The following is a 19,989-nucleotide window of genomic DNA, read 5'->3' as shown; positions in this document are numbered from 1 at the left end:
GAAGAGAAAGGGGAGAAAAGGACTTCAAAAAGATTTTTTTTTTATAAAAAAAAATAGAGAAATTTTTAATATTTTTTTGAATTGTAAATAATAATTAAAAAATGTTTATTATTAACATATTTTTAATTTTCAAAATAATATAACAATGATTATATTTGAACAATTTGTCTAAACACTTTAAAATCTTTCTCCAATATAAATTTTTAATTCCCTCCAAATTAAAAATTTTTGGTTTTGAATAAAAGTAAACCCCCCAAAACTCTCTCCACCTAAATCTCTATTCTTTTTAAGTCATTCATTTTCTTTTTTAAAATCTTCCTCTCCATTCTCCTCCAAATTCTCAAACAAAGACTTCCTATCTAGAATGTGGAGTTCTTACATACATACGAATTGCATTTTGCTGTAGTCAAAATCAACTGCAATTACACATTTTATAGAAATTGATAAAGATCGGCCAATTATAATTTAAAATTGATAATTTAAAAACTATAAACTAAAAATAAATCTTTTTTTTTAATAATGTGATCAAGCTTTAACGGCTTATAACATAGGCTTATTACATGTTGACTGTATTAGTAAAGCTAGTGCTATCTTCCACCTCCTCATAGCTTTTATTGTCGAAAAAATATCAAAATGTTATTTAAAATTAAGTGAAATAACTACAAAGTCGCAAGGCCGGATACCAAAATAATTAAATTAAATTAAATAACCTCGGAACGATTGTGCCTATATATTTATATTTGTTTAATGTGAAAGAAAACTAAGTCTATATTGTGAGAGAAGAATAAAGAAAAGTGTAGCAGAATTGATGCAAGGAACAAAGATAGCTCATAAACATAATCCATTGCTTATTCATTCTATTGGATCTCATTTGAATAAATTTAAGAAAATGCTTAGAAAGCATGTAAAAAAAGAAGAAAAAAACTAAGCAACAATGGTCGTGGTTGGAAGTTTGAAAGGGGAAAAGGCCAAGATGAAAACAGGAACAAGAAGCAGCAAGCATCAAAGGTGGTGGTGGGAGAGATGGCAACACCACTGGTAGCACCAAAATGGATAAAGTGATGAAAAGAACCAAAACCATCATTGAGTCCCTTAACAATATCATATATGACAACCCATAGTTTTCTCTTTATTTGCTTTAGACAATACAGAGACCGGTAAACTCTGTGGTGCATAGTTGATAAAATTTATTCACAAAGAAGAATAAATCGGCATACCAGGTAAGGTTGCTCCACAATCAACAATAAAATTACTACCCGAAACATATTCAGAAGAGTCGTGAATCAGGTAACGAGCCAAAGATGTTAATGCAGGGTCTGAAGCAACCAAACTTCTCAACGGGTTTATTTTAGTGATTACATTATTCAGCCAAGCTTTTTCTACTAATTTTTCAGTGATTTCGGATTTGAAAATTCCAGGGGATATTGAATTCACTCTTATTTTGTGTACCCCCAATTCCAAAGCCATGATCTGTCAAACATCATCAGATAAAACCACATTAATATGCTGCTGTTTAATCATTACGAATACAATCCGAAAATATAGTACTATTACCTTTGTTAGCATGTTGACGCCTGCCTTTGAAGATGCATATGCAACAGCCCCAGCCAGTGTTCCGCGATTTAAACCAGAAGTTGAAGAAATATTAATAACTGATCCCTTTCGTTGGGTATCACACATGCGTTTGCATACATATTTAGAAACCAACCAACAACCAGTTAAGTTAGTTTTGAGAACATGATCCCATTCCTCCTCAGACAAATTCAAGGGAGATTTCACACTTCCTACACAAAACAGAAAATAGTAAACATGACGACTAATAGAAACAATAACAGATTCAATATTATGCAATGATGTTTGCTCTCATTGGACATGAACAACACTTCTCATTTTTTACTTTTTATTTAAGCATTTAAGTAACACTCGGTACATAATGAAGTTGCATATTGTTTCAGGCATTCGGTAAGAGAAATCCTCTACTAAAAAGAAGTTTAATAGATTTATTTTTATAGTTGGATATTAGGGAGATAACCGGTAATATCCTAACTCTACATCAAAACTAACTACACATTTGGTACTCTCTAGAAGAATTAAAATTTCATACTAGTCCATAAAAACCTAAGAATATGAATTTGGATGTTTATTAAAAAATAGAAAATAAAAACGAAAATTGATGAGTTGAAAATGATGAATACCTCTGACACCAGCATTGTTAATCAAGGCATCAATATAGCCAAATGCGTCCCATGCCTTCTGAATAGACCTGTCGATGGTAGCAGAATCGGCGGAGACGTCGAGTTCCACAGCCACGGCACGGACGGTTCCGTTTCCGTGTAGATTATTGATTTCATGGCAGAGGGAGTGGAGGCGATCGAGGCGGCGAGCAGCGGCGACGATCCTGCAACCGGCTTTAGCGAGATCGAGACAGAATTCGCATCCCAGGCCGGAGGAAGCGCCGGTTACCAACACGACTTTGTCGTCGAGCTTGTGCCATGGCTCTACCGGTTTTGCTGCCATTTATTTATTGAGTTACTGTAGATAGGAAATAGAATTAACGATTGTGTGCAATTAAATACCTTCATCTCGTTATATACAAGTAAAGAAGTAAATATAAATATAGTGCTGTAATAATTATCGATTTAATCTTTTATATTGGTTGTCTAGCGATGCTATTGTATCATAAAGGGCATTAAATTTTAATTGATGAGAATGTTTTCCCATTAAAAGGCGGTTTGGTAGAAAGGAATGGATCGGGTTGATTTGTTAAGATGAGACGGGTGTTAATTTTCGGATGTACATAAGTCCTTTAAGTGTAAGGCCTGGTAAAGGCTAGACGTTTGAGTTATTTGACGGTTTCGTCTCCCTTTCGGAATGTTAATTTTAGATATACATAAGCCCCCCAAGCGTGAAATCTTGTAAAGGCTAGACGCTTTAAGATCCACTGTGAGATGCCCATTCTAGATGTGCATAAGTCCCCCAAGTCCGAGGTTTGGGAAGGGCGAGGTGATTTGTCTGACGGTTTCGAACCCTGGTCCATGGAAGCATCTCGAATGACGAGCTGCAAATCGGGTGATGTTCTCCAACGGACGTCTTCATTTCTCTCTCTGCCACGTGTTTGGTGGCGTGTCTGTGACTTTCTGCTCTGGAACATTTCTATAGTAATGATGATTTAACGATGAGATGTGTAGTGTTTTGCACAATGATGACTCTTTAGGGGATGCATGCTTTAGCCATTAATTTTATTGATTACTGATTGTTCAAATAGCTTCTAAAACACGTCTTTAAGTCAACTAACCCACAACATCCTGTTTCCCAAGCAAATGTTACTTTTTTCAAGTTCCTTTTTGCCTTTGCTCTCCTCCAACTTATACTCTTGCTATCGACTAACCTCAACTTCACCAGGTAACTTCAAAATCATTTGTTTTTTCTTTTGTTTTCCTTTTCATATGCGTTTGTATTTTGTTGCTAGTGTTACTATGGTAGTCATCTGTGAGTGTGACAAAATGGGTAAGGTTGTGGCTCCCACAACTATATTGGAGCAGTGTAAATTGCGGGATAAATATGTTAAGACTTTTAGGTCAAAATAGAAAGAACTGATTGAGGTTCATAAATAGGGAGGTGTATAGTGATTTCATCGACCTTACATTCTCTAGTGACACTAACTCGATGTGTTCTTCCTCAAGTTCGGTTGAAGTTACCATGGATCCCAATCACGGTTCCTTTAATCTGGCCGTTTTGAGATTGAATTGATTTGTTTAAGCGATCAATATGTCCAGTTGTTTAGTGAGCGCCGTTATATTTCTAATATTGGTGAAGAGAAAGACATAATTTTGGAATTGAGCACCCCGATGAGAAAGTTTGTATGTATCGCCCCCTGGATTTCGTAATGAGTTTTTCTATTTTTATAAGGATGTGCTGGAAGTCCTCCGAGTCAGGGTGCCATTTACTTAGTTTGAGGAGGAGGTGTTATCTGCCCAGAACATTGTTTCCTCTCTACTTCAACCCAACAGTTTAGATTTTTCAGATTGTTTGAGATAGTGTGCGGCACCCTTGATATTGTGAGTGCAAGGTGTGTTTTAAGTGATGCCAAAGCTTGGATGTGCCTCAAGTCAACCATGCAAAGTAGGAAGCTTCAAGATTCTCAAAGCCAGCAAATTTGAAGGTTCAAAGTTCACAGGTCGACCTACGCAGATTATGAGTCGACTCACATAGTGAAATACTTAGTCTTTTGGCTTTTTGAGGTCTTCAGGTCGACCTACAAGAAACTCAGGTCGACGCATAGGATTTTGGGAAAGTCACGGGTTTGATCAGGTCGACCCTCAGGTCGACTCATGTTAGGAGTGAATTAATGGTATTTTCCTGTGTTAAAGTAACTACCTCTTGAGCTAAAAGTGAATATATCTTGTGATTTTTACGGATTTTATAGTTAGAATTGAACTTTCGAGGTTCAATGTTAATTGTAGAGCGACTTGCATCACTTTGGGTGTTATTTGTGCAGATATTGAAGTTAAGAAGCAAAGACGAAGGAACACGCAAGCGTAGAAACTCTGAAGAAGTGGAATCACAAAGAATTGGGTTAAAGCAAGTGGCGAGCCGCGCCAATCAGAGGCGAGACGCGCGAAACCTTCTGTCTTGGGTTCGCGCCGCGCCACCCCGTGTCGCGCCGCGGTGATTGCGTTATAAAGAAAAAGGCTATAAATACAAGCCCTAATCCTCATAAATCAGAACTTTTGGAAGAGAGAATTTTTGTGAGCGAAATTCAGAGAGCAATCCTAATCCAGAACAGCAAACAACATCCGACGGAGAATTCAACATCAATTGAAGACATTCCCTTGATGAAGATGAATCCATCCATGAAACCTTGTTTGTTCTTCATGTCTATGGAGAGCTAAATTCTTCTTGTTGAGTTTAAGGTAGTAGTTGACTTATGAATATACAATGCCGTTGATTAATTCTTATGAACAATTGTTTGAATTTATTATCAATAAGAAACCTTGTTTTTATCTTAAATCATTGTGGAGTCTTTGATCGAAAGAAAGGATTCTAACTTTTGCCCTAGGTTACTATATTGATTCAATCTCAATTTGCAGAGATGGAATTGTGATTGGATTTTCATAATTATCGTTCTTTATTACTATTATCGATATTGATATTTGGAGAGATCGAATCTCATACCGGTAAAAGTTTATCTAATTTGATTTGCAGACATGGAATCATATTTGAGGATAAGTGAAGATAATAATTCAAATGATTGTTCGAATAAGGTTTAATAATAAACTGTATAGGAATAGGTTGATGAACCCTAGCACTCAACATATTCGTTTATCATTGTTAATCATCTTTAAGCTTTTTATCACTCAATTATTATTCTGTTATATGCAACTTGAAGATAAACAAACAAACTCAACTAGTTTTCTCACTCAAAATAAACAACTATAGAACGGCAGTAATATTAAACCAATCTCTGTGGATACGATATATACCGAAAATATTTACCCACAAATACTTTCAACAAATTGGCGCCGTTGCCGGGGATTGGTGTCAATATTGCACGCACTGCAATAGTTTTTCATTTTGAGTTATTTCCTTATTTTTAGATTATATTATTTTTAGTTATTTACTTATTTTTAGATTTTTAGTTTAGTTCCTTTATTTTAGATTTTTAGTTAGTTACTTTATTTTAGATTTTGTTATTGCAATAGTCTTTTAATTGTTATTTTTATTATTATTATTATTATTATTATTATTATTATTATTATTATTATTATTATTATTTTATCCTGTTATTTCACTTGTTTGCTAGTTTTGTAGAATTTTGTTTGTCGGCATGTTCAATCCAAATATAAATGCTGCGATTCATGCTCAAAACGAGATCCTATTTCAACAAATGGAGTATCTCCTTCAAAGTGTGTCACAGTTCACACCTCAAGTTAATGAGTTTCATGATATTGGATGGTGCACACCGGAAGATGCGATGGGGTATCATATGGCTAACCATGAATACCAACAACAAGGGTTTTCACACTATAATCAAGGTTATCAAAGAGGACCCACTGAGTTAGAGGAAACCATGAATCAATTCATGCAATTCTCTTTAGCCATTCAACAAAACCGGGAAACGCAAGATGTTCAACTTACCAAATTCTTCGCCGAGCAAAACGTAAGGCAAGTTTCAACTTTTCAAAATCCTATGACTTGTGTAGAAACTTGCAATGCTACTTCAATAAAGAGTGCAAAAGTGCTTGATGAGGAAGTTGAAAACAAATAATCAAAAGATGTAATTTTTGAAAAGAGAGACAACATGGAGATGAATGGTTGTGATGAAGGCAGCAGGAACAGCAGGGGAGAACTGGCAAGAGAGGACTCATATCCATTTGCAATGCTTTGAAGATAATATTAGTTGCCTCGATGCCATAATTCAAATGAAAAGAGGAATAAAAGTATGTCGTAGAGGTTACATGTCTAACATAAGATGTAGAGGTTTGTTGAATAAGTATCAACAATAAGATGAATACAATATCAATATCTTGCTTATATGTAGTGCTTCAGTATGGAGGGATGAATACAATATCAATATCTTGCTTATATGTAGTGCTTCAGTATGGAGGTTCACTTATTCGCCAACTACTTAAACATTTATGTTATATTAAGTCTCTAAAATGAATTAGTTTTATTGGACCTTTAACCCGTACAAAACAAATTATATTTATGGTCTTCAAATTTATATTTATGTTATATTTTTGGTGTTATGAATAAAATTAAACCCTCCAAAACACTCATATCTAAAATCTTTTTATTTTTTTCACCAAATTCTTTCTATTTTCCAAAGTCCTCCTCTAAACTCGCAAAGAAACAACAGTACTGTTTTTTTTTAGGACTAATATATTGGCAAGTATAGTGATGAACTCATGATAAACAAAATTGATATCTGTCTCCATTGAATAGTTGTAGCGTGTATGTTATTAATGAGCGTGTGCATTTATGAGTTATTAATTTCATACGTTAAACTAGAGCTGTCAAAATGGGCCGAAACCCATAGGCCGACCCATTTGGCCCGAAAAATTTTAGGGCCTGGGCCTCATTTTTCAAGCCCATTTACATCCGAGCCTTTTTTAGCCCGGCCCTAAAAAGCCCTAAAAAATATGGGCCGGCGCGTATGGGCCATGGGTAGCCCACCGGCCCAAAAAAATTAAATATTTTTAATATAATTCAAATTTACCCTTTCCTAATTATAATTATTATAAAAATTTATAACATTTTCTTGTTATAATTATCATAAAATTATAATTGTCATGAATATTTATAACTTAAAATTTGTTGGAACAAGTTATTTAATTATTTGTGCTACATTATATAATTTGTGATGTATTTTGGATAGTTTAAATTAAGTTAATGTGTTGTTTTACATTTTAATTATTAACTTATATGATTATTTAGAAGTTATAATTTTGAATATAAAATTTAATATATATATATATATATATATATATATATATCTATATATATATAAAATGTATTCTTGCATGCAATTATATGGTTACTTACAAAAATAAGGAGAAAATTTTAATTTTTTATAGAAATGGGCCCATTTAGGGCCGGGTAGCCCGCAGCCCAGACAGGGCCGGGCCTGGGTACTAAAATTAGAGCCCATTTAAAAATGGGTTTTTTGGGCCCGACCCTAAAAAGCCCGAAGCCCATATGGGCCGGGTAGCCCATATTGACAGCTCTACGTTAAACCATTCAATATATACGCGTTTTAAATTGTATTTATGTGTTTGTATAAAAAAAAATTGTATTTACGTGTAATTTCACTAAAAATATATGACTTCAAATATTATCATTATAAAATAATTTTATAATTAAAAAAATTACCCATATATAGGAGAGTGATCTAGTGTTATAAAATTAAATAAGTTTTCAAACAGAAGAGGAGAAATCATATATTATCATATATTATATACTAAATTATAATCTTCATCTCACCAAATTATCCCGCCAAAATCTTTAATAAATAATAAATTAATTAGTTCAATAAATAATTAAACATGTCAAACTTTATAAAATAACAATTATTATAAATTTATAAAATAATAATAATCAATTAAATAACAATTCGGATTAAACCCTATTTCGCTCCCTGCCATTTGGGGCGAATCCGAAAAACAACCCTGTAAAAAAAAAACACACAGATTCCGTCCCTGCCATTTGTAGATTCCTCTATTTTGCCCCCTCATTGAATTTGGTCAACAAAAATGATGATGTGGCGTGCTGTGTTTGATTTTTTTGATTTTTTTATTGCTGACGTGGCTGCCAACTAGATTTTTGCAATTTTTTATTTTTTTAAATTTATTTATTTTTAAAATATTAATTATTTATTTTAAAAATATTTTTTTTTTATTTTCACGTTCCTAAAATTACCACATGCTATGTGCAACTTCTATAGATATTGTTGTTTCTTCTTTTAAAAAAAATTGATTCATAAACAACGTTATGGCTCATGTTCTTTCTCTCTTTTTCATTTCTCTTTTCATATTTACTCTTTCTCTCTTTTTCATTTCTCTTTTCATATTTACTCTTTCTCTCTTTTTCATTTCTCTTTTCATATTAACCCAGTCCAGAGGAATTACACATAGAATCAATATATTCTTCATTAAATTGTTTAATTTTCTATTTTATTAGTTTTTAATTATTCAAAATTTTCTTCTTATTTCATTTTTACAGGTATGCATATGAGATGAATGGAGAAATTACACATAGAATTGAGGTATTTATTGTTCAGTATTTTTTATGTATCTTACGTTGTATTCTAACTTATGCATGTAGTTTTTAAATAAGTTTATTTTTTAAATATTGTTTTCAACTTATTTTGTGCAGCTATCACTTCAACCAGCAATGTTGAGATTTATAGTATTAAGGTTATGTTGAGATTCTTCTTTATCTTATTCACACACTTCTCTCTTCTTTGAACTATACTAATTTACAGTTGATATTTTTCTATAATCAATAATTTGATTAACAAATTCTTATGTATTACTGACAAAACTAATATGTATATTATATGTAAAGTGACACAAAATCAAAGGAAATAGGGCATTTGTGATTACTTTTAAGGTCATATCTTACTCTTCTTTTTCTCTTTAAATTTTGTTTTAATTTTATATAAAAAAATCACATTGGATTATAACTTAATAATATATTTTATTTTATCTATATTTGTTTTTTTTTAAATTTTATATCTTAAAGTATACAATTAATAGAAATAAGTTATAAAAAACATGGGGTAGAAAGTGGGTTTCAAAGGTTTTTTTTATTATTTAGTTAATTATTATTTTTATTATAAGATAGAAATATGAGAATCACATTAGGTTTCTATTTTTTTTATTAATTTTTATAGAAATAAATTTGAATGGTTTTTATTTTATTAATTTAGAATTATTATTTTTAGTATGAGTTTAAAGAGGTTATACGTGGAGTGGAAATATAGATAATAGAAAGTGAGATTATTAATTATTTGATAATTTATTTTGTTATAGATCTACATCCTCAACCAAACCTTCTCAGCCGGTTTACGAGTTTTTGCCAGCTTATTTCTGGCATCCTCTTCCACCCCCAACTCAACCATTCCAAAAAAGGAAAGACAACCCCTAATTCAGCTTTTCAAGGCGTCTATTATGAATCTATAAAGTTCCACCATTATAATAACCCAATCCTTGTTTCCTCACACCTTAAAACACTATTCAAATCAATAAACTATTTCCTTTTCCTTACTTTCAGTTCGCCTCATACACAACACATCACATAGATAGTAGTAATAATCATATACTAATAATTTGTTATATAAAGTAGGTTACAAAAATTTGTTATATAAAGTAGGTTACAAAAATAGAGTAGTAGCTTAAATAAATTTACACATGAATATACGTCACCCGCCATTTTATTTTTAAAACTCTGAAGCCACCGACCGTACACGTGGCGCAAAAATCGGCCATACTTAAATTCTTAAAAGTAATCAAACGACGAAGCAGGGTGTTGTCTACTATCTTTCCCGGAGAGAAACGGCATCGTTTTGTGTCTTCTTAAACCCGGAACCTCCGGCGGCGCCACCATCCGTATCAACGCCAAGTTAAGCCCAACAAAAAACGGATGCATCTTAACCTCAGCAGCACCCCGTTTCGACCCGAGTCTACGGTTCGGGTCTTTGTTAAGCAAACCCGAGATAAGGTCCCGCGCGTGCGTTTCAAGCGCACTGGAAGGCGTAGCAGTAGGAAAACTAAGAGGCTTTTTTATAATGTTTCGCAAAGTTGCTTCATTCGATGGACCCGCAAACGGCGTTCTTCCGTACACCATCTCATATATGAATATCCCAAACGACCACCAATCCACAGCGTTACCGTGACAGTTTCCAGAAGCTACTTCCGGTGACACGTACTCGTGTGTTCCAACGAATGAACACGACCGTGCCTCCACCGGTTCAGCAACGAAAACCCTCTTCGATTCAAATGTTTCAACCTTTCTCGACCGGAAAAGCCGGTTCGGTTGAAATGTTTGAACCTTTTTGGACCGGAAAAGTCGCTTCGAGATACACTTGAAAGGAGAAGAGATGGAATGTGGACTGGTGCAGGATGCATCTTCTGGAGATAACTCAACGGCTGGGATTGCGTGAGAGCATAGAGATAGATCAAAATCAGAGAGCATGATGTGACCGTCTGATCTGACTAACACGTTTTCCGGTTTTAGATCTCTGTAAATTATTCCTAGCATGTGCAGATACTCCAATGCCACCAGTACCTCAGCCGCGTAAAAACTGTAACAATAAATAAAAAAATAAAATATTAATTTATTTATTTATATAATAACTTTCCATAAAATAGAAAAGAAAAGAAAAAGAAATGGTTGTTACCGTGCGGAGGAGAGAGAGAAACGGTTACGAGGGTGACGGTGACGGAGAGAGTGCAAGTCACCGCCGGAGCAAAACTCCATAACAATGCAAGAGAAATTAGAAGCTTCGAACTCTGCATAGAGACTAGGGAGAAAAGGATGATCAAGCATCTTGAGAATCTTTCTCTCCATTTCCGCTCTGTGTGACTTGTTCTTGAGAGCAACAGCGTCTTTGTCAACAACCTTCATGGCGTAGTAGAACGAACTATCCTCATCGTTGATGTAGTTTACGGAGGAGTCACGTAGGCGACAGAGGTATACAGTGCCGATGTCACCGGAGCCTATGCGGCGGAGAAGGTGAAAGTCACGGAAGGTGAGACCGGATTTGCGGATGGCGGAGTAGGCGAAATCGGAGGAACGGTGAGGTTTGATGGAGAGACTCTCCGGTGAAGACGACGGAAGGAGTTCGAAAGAGAGACGACTGAAGCTAGTGCTGCAAATGCTTTCAGTAGCGCTGCTTAAGGAAGTTCTCTGTGTATTGGAATTAACCGTTTCTAAACTCATCCCAGAATCACGATCACTTCCACTCTCTAACATGATGGAAAAAATATATCAACAACAGAAATTACCATATAATTTATTGAATGAGATTTTTTGTCTGCTGAGAGAAGAAAGAAACAGTGATTTGAATATTGGAAATTGAATGCGTTAATGGAAAGAAGAGGGTGGTTGTGTGTATTTATTTATATTGAAGAGGTAAAAATTGAAGTGTTTTATTTTTTTTGGTTTATGAAAGAGGCACGTGATAGGTTTTAAGGGGGGCATGATCACGTGGCAGAGATTGGTTAGATTAAGCTATAAGAGATGAGTGGGGCTGGGCGTGCGGTGCTGATGCATCTATTAGGTTTTCTTTTCTTGTAATTGTAGTCAATTTCCTGTGGTTTTTTTTTACAGAGTAGAGTATAGAAAAATAGAATGACAGAAAAAGGAGAACTAATTAACTCGTGTGTTTACCTAACTATACAGTGGTTACTGGTCAACACTATTTTGTTGTACGAACTCAAATATTTGGATCATATTCATCCACGATTTTGTGTTTTCTGTTGAATTCTGAATGTGTGGAGTATAGTTTGCAAATAATATCTAACATTACAACAAATTAATGAGCATTTAATTATATATGCATGTGACATTGTAGTAAAATAAAAAAGATACAATAATTCTAGAGTACTTAATTAGTCATCAAATTAGTTCTAAATAAACAGGGTACAGGTAACCGTTTTTTAACTGGGTAAGATAGTTGTGTTCAAGTAAGTAACTTTATGTGAAAAAGTAGTTATGAGAGAGAGTTGGAAACATCTTTATCAAGGCATGGACCATATAGTCCAGAGAGAGAAGAAACTTCAATAAACGTATGGTTTCAGAAATAATGGAGAAAATATGTCAACTGTCCACGGTGTTTGCATGAGTCGATCAGTCATGTAGTACTGTTAGAAGTGGTCACCATTTTCAAGCACCTCGGATTGATAAAATGTAAGTATGTGTGTTCATTGTTGAACTGAAATTTTAGTGGTTTTTATAGTAAATAATTCTATCAAATGTCTAAAATAGCACTCTTTCGATCCCAAGTTAATTTATTAGGAAAATTTTGGTTTTTCTTGTTTTAAATTTTTTGAAAAAAAAGAAGATAAATATTTATTTTATTAAATTATCATGTTTCAAAAGATGCGTTTTTTTCAAAGAGAAACAGTGTAAAATATTTTTACACGGCCAATCAATCACCACCTATGTATCTAATTAAATCACTTTTTTATTTAAAAAAAAAAAAATAACATGGAACATTTATGATTTTCTATTGGATGACAGTGTAAAACTATTTTACACTGTCAGTGCACTACCTTTTAACTCTTTTTCAAAATGAAATTATATCTATGTTACATTTATTTTTTTCTTATTTTTTTAAACTCATAATCATTAAAATTATATTTACATCTTCCTATAAAACTTATTATAAAAAAAAGACAAAATCTTCATCTATTTTTTTCTTTTTTAATAAAAATGATTTTTTTTTTTAATATTTTTTTTATCATATTATAGGTATGCTTACTTAGATGGCAAAATTGTGACAGATTATGAGATTGAGTCACCACTTTCTAATTGAACTATCTTCCAGTCAACTTTTAAGAATCTCTCATTCATTTTTTTCTCTACCAAGTAATCTATTTCTATAACAATTAAATGGTGAGGTTCGTTCGTTCATGACTCAGAGCTAAAATTTGGCTATAAATATAAATCTTCAATCCCTTTCTAAAACATATAAAATAATTCATAGTTTTTCTTCTTCAATCTCATTTGTGCTTTGAATTATTATAGTGTCTTCTTGACTTTCTACACGTTTAATTTTCAAAGTGTTTCTTGAAATTCTATTATGAGAAAACTTGTCTCTCAAGAAATTTTGCTTTCTATTGGTACATGTCTTCAACGATAACGCCTGATCATAGCATTTAAGCCATTATTTGGTTTCTCAGATCAAATCCATAGTTCAAGTCAAGGTTTTGATCCTCTAATAGAAGATTAAGTTTCTATCCTTTATGAATTTGTTCTTCTAGAAATCATCAGTAAAGTTTTTTTTTTTTTTTTTTGGAAAAATAACTTAGTTGTTTTCATCTCAAATTTCAAATTTGAAACAAATAAGTAATAACTAGTAACAATCCCGTGCGTTCGCACGGGTTCTGATACGTGACGCGCATTTGTTTCAGATATATATTTTTTAATAAAAAAATATCTGGTTACCTGTGAAAAGATAATAATTAAATGTATAATTAATAAAAAAAATATTTTGATCAGTAACTACATGTCCCGTTAATAATCAATATTTTGATCAATAACTTTATGTCCCGTTCGTAATTATTTATAAACTAAAAACACTCATTTTTCTTATAACAAATTATCACAAAAAAGCATCAACTTTATTTCATTTAATATATTTTTCAATCTTTTTAATTTTTTACAAATAAGACAATTGTTTTATAAGAGAAAACACAATTTAAAAATATTTATTCAATATTTTTTTAATAGGATCCTTTAAAAAGAGGTGTACTACATCTATGAAAATTGTATCCAACTTTTTCTCAAAGAATAAAACAAATATTTTATTTTTACATGATTTTTTATTGCTGACATGAAAAATGGAAGTGAATAAAAGTTTAAAAAAATGCATTGGAAATATTCGTAAAGAATAAGCTATACTATTATCAAAACTAACATGGATGGATACCTTAACACAATGAGCTAACATTTAAATAAAATAAATGATCACTGACCACAACCTTCAATTATATCAAAAATGCTTACTAAAAATAAACATTAATACAAATAAATTTAACATGCACCAGAAGCTAGTAGATTCCAGAATCACACCAACATTGTCATCAATATTAACATAAGGGTAGATAGACAGAAATGTAGATTCCGGAATCACGCCAACATCGCCATCAGTAATTCGCTCGTTAACGATTAGATCATTGTCGCCTGAACTTATATAACAGAAAAAATATAAGCCATAACTTGAGTTAGCCAATGACAGATTTGCCAATGACACTCATCAATCTTTTATCATCTATGTCATAATCTCGAATTTCTTGAATAAGGACATCACCGACATCAATTAGCATTCGTTTGTGTTTTAAATCCTTACCTGAAAAATCAAAATAGTATGGTGACTACAAGTTTATGATTATCATATATAATTACATGGCTTATACAAGAAGCATGGCAACGCTGAAATTTGAGATTGTAATTAAGCTATATGTTAAATTAGACACATCAAGCTTCAACCGGACCGGACAATGATTATGATCTAAACGAATTGAATCCAACACAACAAATAGCGGATATTTCGACATCCATATAACCAGTCCCAAATGCTTATGGATAATGGAGAAGGTAATGCAATTTTAACCAAAAATATAATTTCCCAACAATACTTCCAAACATAAATTCATTTAAACACATCTTAAGAGAAATGCAGTTACACTCAAGAAATGGTATCAAATCCACAAGAGCTTTCTCCTCATTATCAGTCTACATCCATGGCTTAATAGGGACACAATTTTTCAGATTGTATGCAACTATCAAGAGCAGGGCCACTAAGGCACATAACTTTTGCAGGATTCCTGTTTAGTTTTGTAAGAGATAGTGCATTATCTGCAGCTTCTTTTAGCATGAATTCAACCAATGCAGCCATGTTCAAGTAAACACAAATTAAAATAAAGTTACAAACAAAGTGTGCTGAATATACAATGAGCAATGCAAACTATCAAAACATCGTACCGTTTTGGCTGCCCGGTTGTAGCATATGTAACTATCTATAATCACATTCAACACTTCCCCAAATTTATTAAAATTTTGAGACAAGCCATCTTTTGTAGCAGCAAAATGAACCCATCACAACCAATACTATAAAACTTTAGAAATCAAAAAAATCCAACTTTTGAATTCAGTGTATTATAATTTACCTCTAATGTGTTGATTTGAAAGTACGAAAGAAACAAATGTAAACCAGCATAGAATTTTGCTTATTAGGAATTAACTCCCACAGGTAGTGAACTCCTGCATTCACGCTGTCAGCAGGTCGGCATCATCCAATCTTGATTAACAAATTTTAAGAGAGCTATTTAAATATTTGAACCCCGACGACATGGTACCAAGATGAATGCAGATGAGTGTGATCTTACCTAATTCCTAAGTTCCATGTTATGAGGTTCCTTTTATAGATTTTCCTCTGCATTAGAGACAAAAGTTTGAGAAGTTCAACAACTCTTAATTGATGGCAAACCATTTACTAACAGAACTGCAAATAAATAAAATTCAATCACTTACCTGCAAGCTACGAATTCTCCTCGTTAAGCTCATTTTTTAGCTGACTATAACAATAAATCATAAAATCATTAAAGTGCACAAAGATATAACTTCTACCATCAGAGAAACATAGTAGTATATATAGTTTTTCTATAAATAAAGTGTTACTACATCACTGAACCAAGCATAAATCATTAAATGTTGTTACATTGCAAATAAAGGAGTTTTGTCAAATACCTGGTGCAGCATTAGATGAAAACATTAAAAACTTGTAGTAGTATCTTAGTTGGTCTGTATAGGCTCTTGATATAAATGAAGGGATTCATATATTCTGATATAGGTATCTAAGTATAGTTAATTTTGTTTATCATGACATTGATATATAATCAAATGAGATTTGAGATTTATATATAGAATCAAAACATTGGATAAGTATCTATTACCCTATATTCTGATCAAAACACTCAGTATATACCTGGAACACAAAATAGATTAGTTTACTTAATAGATGATAAAATTCAGCCTCGAATCCGTAACAACATGATCAAACAGTAGCACTGAGCCAACGAATCATTCCCGGTGTTAAAGAAATATATGTGGGCCACTTTGCAGCATTCATCACCTGATATAAGACAAAGGCACATTCATCATAAATAGCAACCCAATCCATCTTTGCACCATCCAACTTAGGATCAATTTTTTGAAGATATTCAGTAATAACCTGAAATTAAAGAAAGGATCAGGTATCAACATTATATGCACTGGTATAGAATCTTCAAAATATGGAGATCCTTGTACCAAAATTTTCTCTCAAAGAATAAAATGAAATGTCTGTGCCTAGCTAATTCTGCAGAACCGAAAGAAAACGGAATAAACATCAAAACCATACTCACATCTCAAGACCATATGACATTGATTACATTGCACATACATACATTGATAGTATCGATGTACCCTTCTACATCCTAATAATCAAAAACCAAAGAGTTTTCAGTTTTGACATAAAGAAAAAGAAGCTTGAAAGGGTGATGATATTCAAAAACAATATCATGAGCAAAAGTCCTCGCTGATAAAGAGTTTGTCGTAAATATTGTATATTCTGCTTCGGCTCATAAAGTTAGAATAATATATTTAAATAAGTTATTTTTTGTATCCTAGTTAGAACTACTTCAAAGTATATCAGGAATATTTTCTACAACTTTTTTTATATGAAACTAAATTGTATCAAGTAATAGGTAACGATTCGGGATGATATTAGAATCCCCGAAAATCAGCAATTTGAAAATGAAAAGCTTTAAAGCTTATTACCTGATCCAACAATAGTATCAATCTCATCGAAGAAAAGAATAGTTTGAACATCCGATCCTGTTACTTCTTTAAGAACGGCCTTCAGCCTATCTTTGAATTCTCCCATGTATTTTGTTCCAGTTCTATCAACAACAGCCTAAGTATTTTGATAAAGCACATACCCTATGGTTCATCAAAGCTTAAGGAACATCTCCTTGCACGATTCTTTGAAGCACATACCCTAAGACCATCACCAGCTGAACCACCCCAATCAAAAACAGCAGCACCAGTATTGCGGCCTGCTTAAGAGGATGTTGCGCTTGGGATGCATCAATGCAGCATGGACACCACCCATCTTTCTCATTGCTATCTGCCTCTCGTAGGTCAGAATATCTGTTGCGGACAGACCTGGCAAAGGCACAGCAACAAGTGGAGGAAGAGGATTTGAAGCAGTTCCAGGTGTAGTCGGCTTGCTCCCCCAGAGCACTGTATTTAAACATAAACAATATCACTGGAAATAAGACCGGTGCAAATTATATTCATGAATGATAAATAATTAGTAGAGATACAAAGTAATTGCAATTCCTGTATATTTCATTGAGCATAGGTTATGAAAGCATGTATCAGGAAAGTCTACTGAGGGAATATATATTAGGAAAGTCGTTTCAGTTAGAGAAGGCGAAATAGCGTTGTCGATTATTATCATTTTGATTCCTTGCAAACATAATATGTGATATACCTGATATACAATGAAACACTTCCGTAATAATTAAAAAGCCACGAATTATGCTCTTTTGGGGCACGGATAGTCCATAAGTAACCATATACCAGAAACTTGCAGATAGAGAAAATGACTAACATAATTTCCTAACAGGTTCACCAAAAGAATCAGAAAAGAATAATTATCACCTTCTATGTCTCCTCAAACTTGATCTCCATCTCAATTCTCAACAATCTTCAAGAACATCATTCATTCTTCAATCTGCAAAACAGTAAAACCAAAATCACAAAACTTATAAGTCACGATAGATGTACAAATTCTAAACATTCACACAGAACTTATTTGATATTCACCTGCTAACATTTCAAATACAATTGGCCGTTCAGGTTGATGCGCGAAAACAGGCAGATAATGACTATGACTATCAAAAGTATAGCGGTGAAGTAGCCGGACGGATGAAAAGCCTTTATTGCGGCGTCGAAAACGGAATCGGAACCACATTAGAAGCATTTGTTGCAGCGTTGAAAATTAGTTCTTAGAAATAAAGTTACTAACCTGGTTAGCAGCATATGATCTTTTAGGAGCATTATCAGTATGCTCCAAGCCAAGATACTACTCCCAAGCACCATATACGTCTCTTCTCTGTCAAAAGACACAATAATAGGACAGTGTATAGTAAATACAAGTTTCAATATATGAAAATGGTATTAAATGTAAATTAGCTAATAGTATTGTTTAATAAGAAAAGTTAAAGTACAAATGAATCACCTGAATGCGACTTGATACAACGTTAGATCTAACCGATTTGCTGTGACTTTGAGCGTCACCAACATCATCATCAATTTTCACGACCGTAACCCTCAACAACGACCATCAACGGTTCAGAATCAACATCACGATATCATCAGCAAACGTGTTCATCGTCACTATCAACATCATATTCATCGTCGCGAACTCAGCAACAAACCCTCAAGGAACAACAAACCCTTCAACCAACAACCGGATTCAATAACAAAACTGCATGCACAGAAATCTGAAGAAGAAGAAGAAGAACGATATCAGAGAAAGAGAGACCGGATCTTTCGCCGGAGAAGAGAAGAGGAAATCGCTGCGCGTCCGTGTGAAAGAAGGAAAGCCATTATTGTGAGGATTTAGAAAGAGAATGAGAAGAAAGAAGAGGGTTTAGGGTTAGGGATATGAGAGGAAAGATGAGATTTAAGAGAAAGAGAAAGAGAGACCGTGAAAAGACTTAAGTAAAAGTAGGAGAAATATTATATTTTTCTTTTTAAGAAAAATACAAAATTAAAAAATGTGAAGAAGGTTGTCTTTGGCTCAGCTCAAACGTGATAACATAGCATAGAGTAAAGAATAGCAACCAAGGTGTCCATGTGGAACAACATGGAAGCAAGGGGGCAATTCGGTATTTTCCAGAGCAGTTAACTTTCTTATATTGTAGATACACAAGGTGCAATTGTAAAAAAATTTACGTGACAAGCGATCCAATATTGTGTGCGACAAGACCTGTTATAAACACGAAGAATGAAAAATAGTATAAAGATCACAATGAATAATTTATTAAAAAGATCAAATTCATCCAATTATTAACAAAAAGGAGTTAAAATTCAACGTCTCACTGTTTTATTCATCACATTGTATCACAACAAATCACACTTAATAAAATTGACAGAACTTGGTAGATAAACTTTAGAGATTCAACAAGAGAAAGTAAAAGAACTTTAATAGAAAGAAATACATATATAATAAGTTCTTTCAAAAGAAAGAAATAAGCAAAAAAGTGATTTTATTTTATACAATTATGTTGAAAGAGCAAACACTTGTATTTGTACTTAAATTGTTTCTATCTTTAGTTGAGTGATATTTGAAAATGCTAGGATAATTATTAGTTTACTAGATTGTAATTTTTTAAAGGGTTAAGTGTTACTCAGATTCTCCAAGGTGATAAACAGATCTAGTTGGAATCATTTCTTTATGTGTGAAATATAAGATATAGATAATTGGTATAAAAAATATATTAGTGATATTGTAATATGTTCGATTTCGATTATAGTGAAAATCTTTCGGTGTGATGGAACAGGACATAGTTTTGTAAATTTATTCTTCTTTTATCTTCTTATCATTCAACATTAGTGATTGACTTCAGTTTGATTCAAAACAACTCAAAAAAATTTAAATCGTTCAACATAATTCAAATCACCTTTTTTATTTGTTTTTCTCTCTTTTAA

General features: G+C 33.0%; 2 protein-coding genes and 2 long non-coding RNA genes across 4 annotated transcripts; all 4 read right to left on the bottom strand.

Moving 5' to 3' along the window:
• Window positions 1-831: 831 nt before the first annotated feature.
• Window positions 832-2,599, bottom strand: LOC131599993 (uncharacterized). Its single transcript, XM_058872225.1, has 3 exons — window positions 2,196-2,599; window positions 1,555-1,784; window positions 832-1,470 (listed from the first exon to the last, which is right to left on the bottom strand). The coding sequence occupies exons 1-3, from the start codon at window positions 2,515-2,517 to the stop codon at window positions 1,192-1,194; spliced, it is 831 nt and encodes a 276-aa protein (XP_058728208.1). The 5' UTR covers window positions 2,518-2,599; the 3' UTR covers window positions 832-1,191.
• A 7,253-nt stretch (window positions 2,600-9,852) lies between these two features.
• On the bottom strand, window positions 9,853-11,604 carry LOC131599992 (protein kinase PINOID-like). The gene is made up of 2 exons (XM_058872224.1): window positions 10,901-11,604; window positions 9,853-10,804 (listed from the first exon to the last, which is right to left on the bottom strand). Exons 1-2 carry the CDS (start codon window positions 11,473-11,475, stop codon window positions 10,000-10,002), a joined length of 1,380 nt encoding a protein of 459 aa, XP_058728207.1. The 5' UTR covers window positions 11,476-11,604; the 3' UTR covers window positions 9,853-9,999.
• A 2,617-nt stretch (window positions 11,605-14,221) lies between these two features.
• LOC131599991 (uncharacterized) lies at window positions 14,222-16,561 on the bottom strand. Its single transcript, XR_009282976.1, has 3 exons — window positions 15,760-16,561; window positions 15,396-15,661; window positions 14,222-14,575 (listed from the first exon to the last, which is right to left on the bottom strand). It is a non-coding gene; the product is annotated as an uncharacterized LOC131599991 (long non-coding RNA).
• A 494-nt stretch (window positions 16,562-17,055) lies between these two features.
• On the bottom strand, window positions 17,056-18,917 carry LOC131599990 (uncharacterized). Its single transcript, XR_009282975.1, has 4 exons — window positions 18,515-18,917; window positions 18,100-18,388; window positions 17,935-18,007; window positions 17,056-17,511 (listed from the first exon to the last, which is right to left on the bottom strand). It is a non-coding gene; the product is annotated as an uncharacterized LOC131599990 (long non-coding RNA).
• Window positions 18,918-19,989: the final 1,072 nt, after the last annotated feature.

Source organism: Vicia villosa, linkage group LG4 (genome assembly GCF_029867415.1).
Source record: "Vicia villosa cultivar HV-30 ecotype Madison, WI linkage group LG4, Vvil1.0, whole genome shotgun sequence".
Classification (NCBI taxonomy): domain Eukaryota; kingdom Viridiplantae; phylum Streptophyta; class Magnoliopsida; order Fabales; family Fabaceae; genus Vicia; species Vicia villosa.
This window is presented reverse-complemented; position numbering and strand designations above follow the sequence as displayed.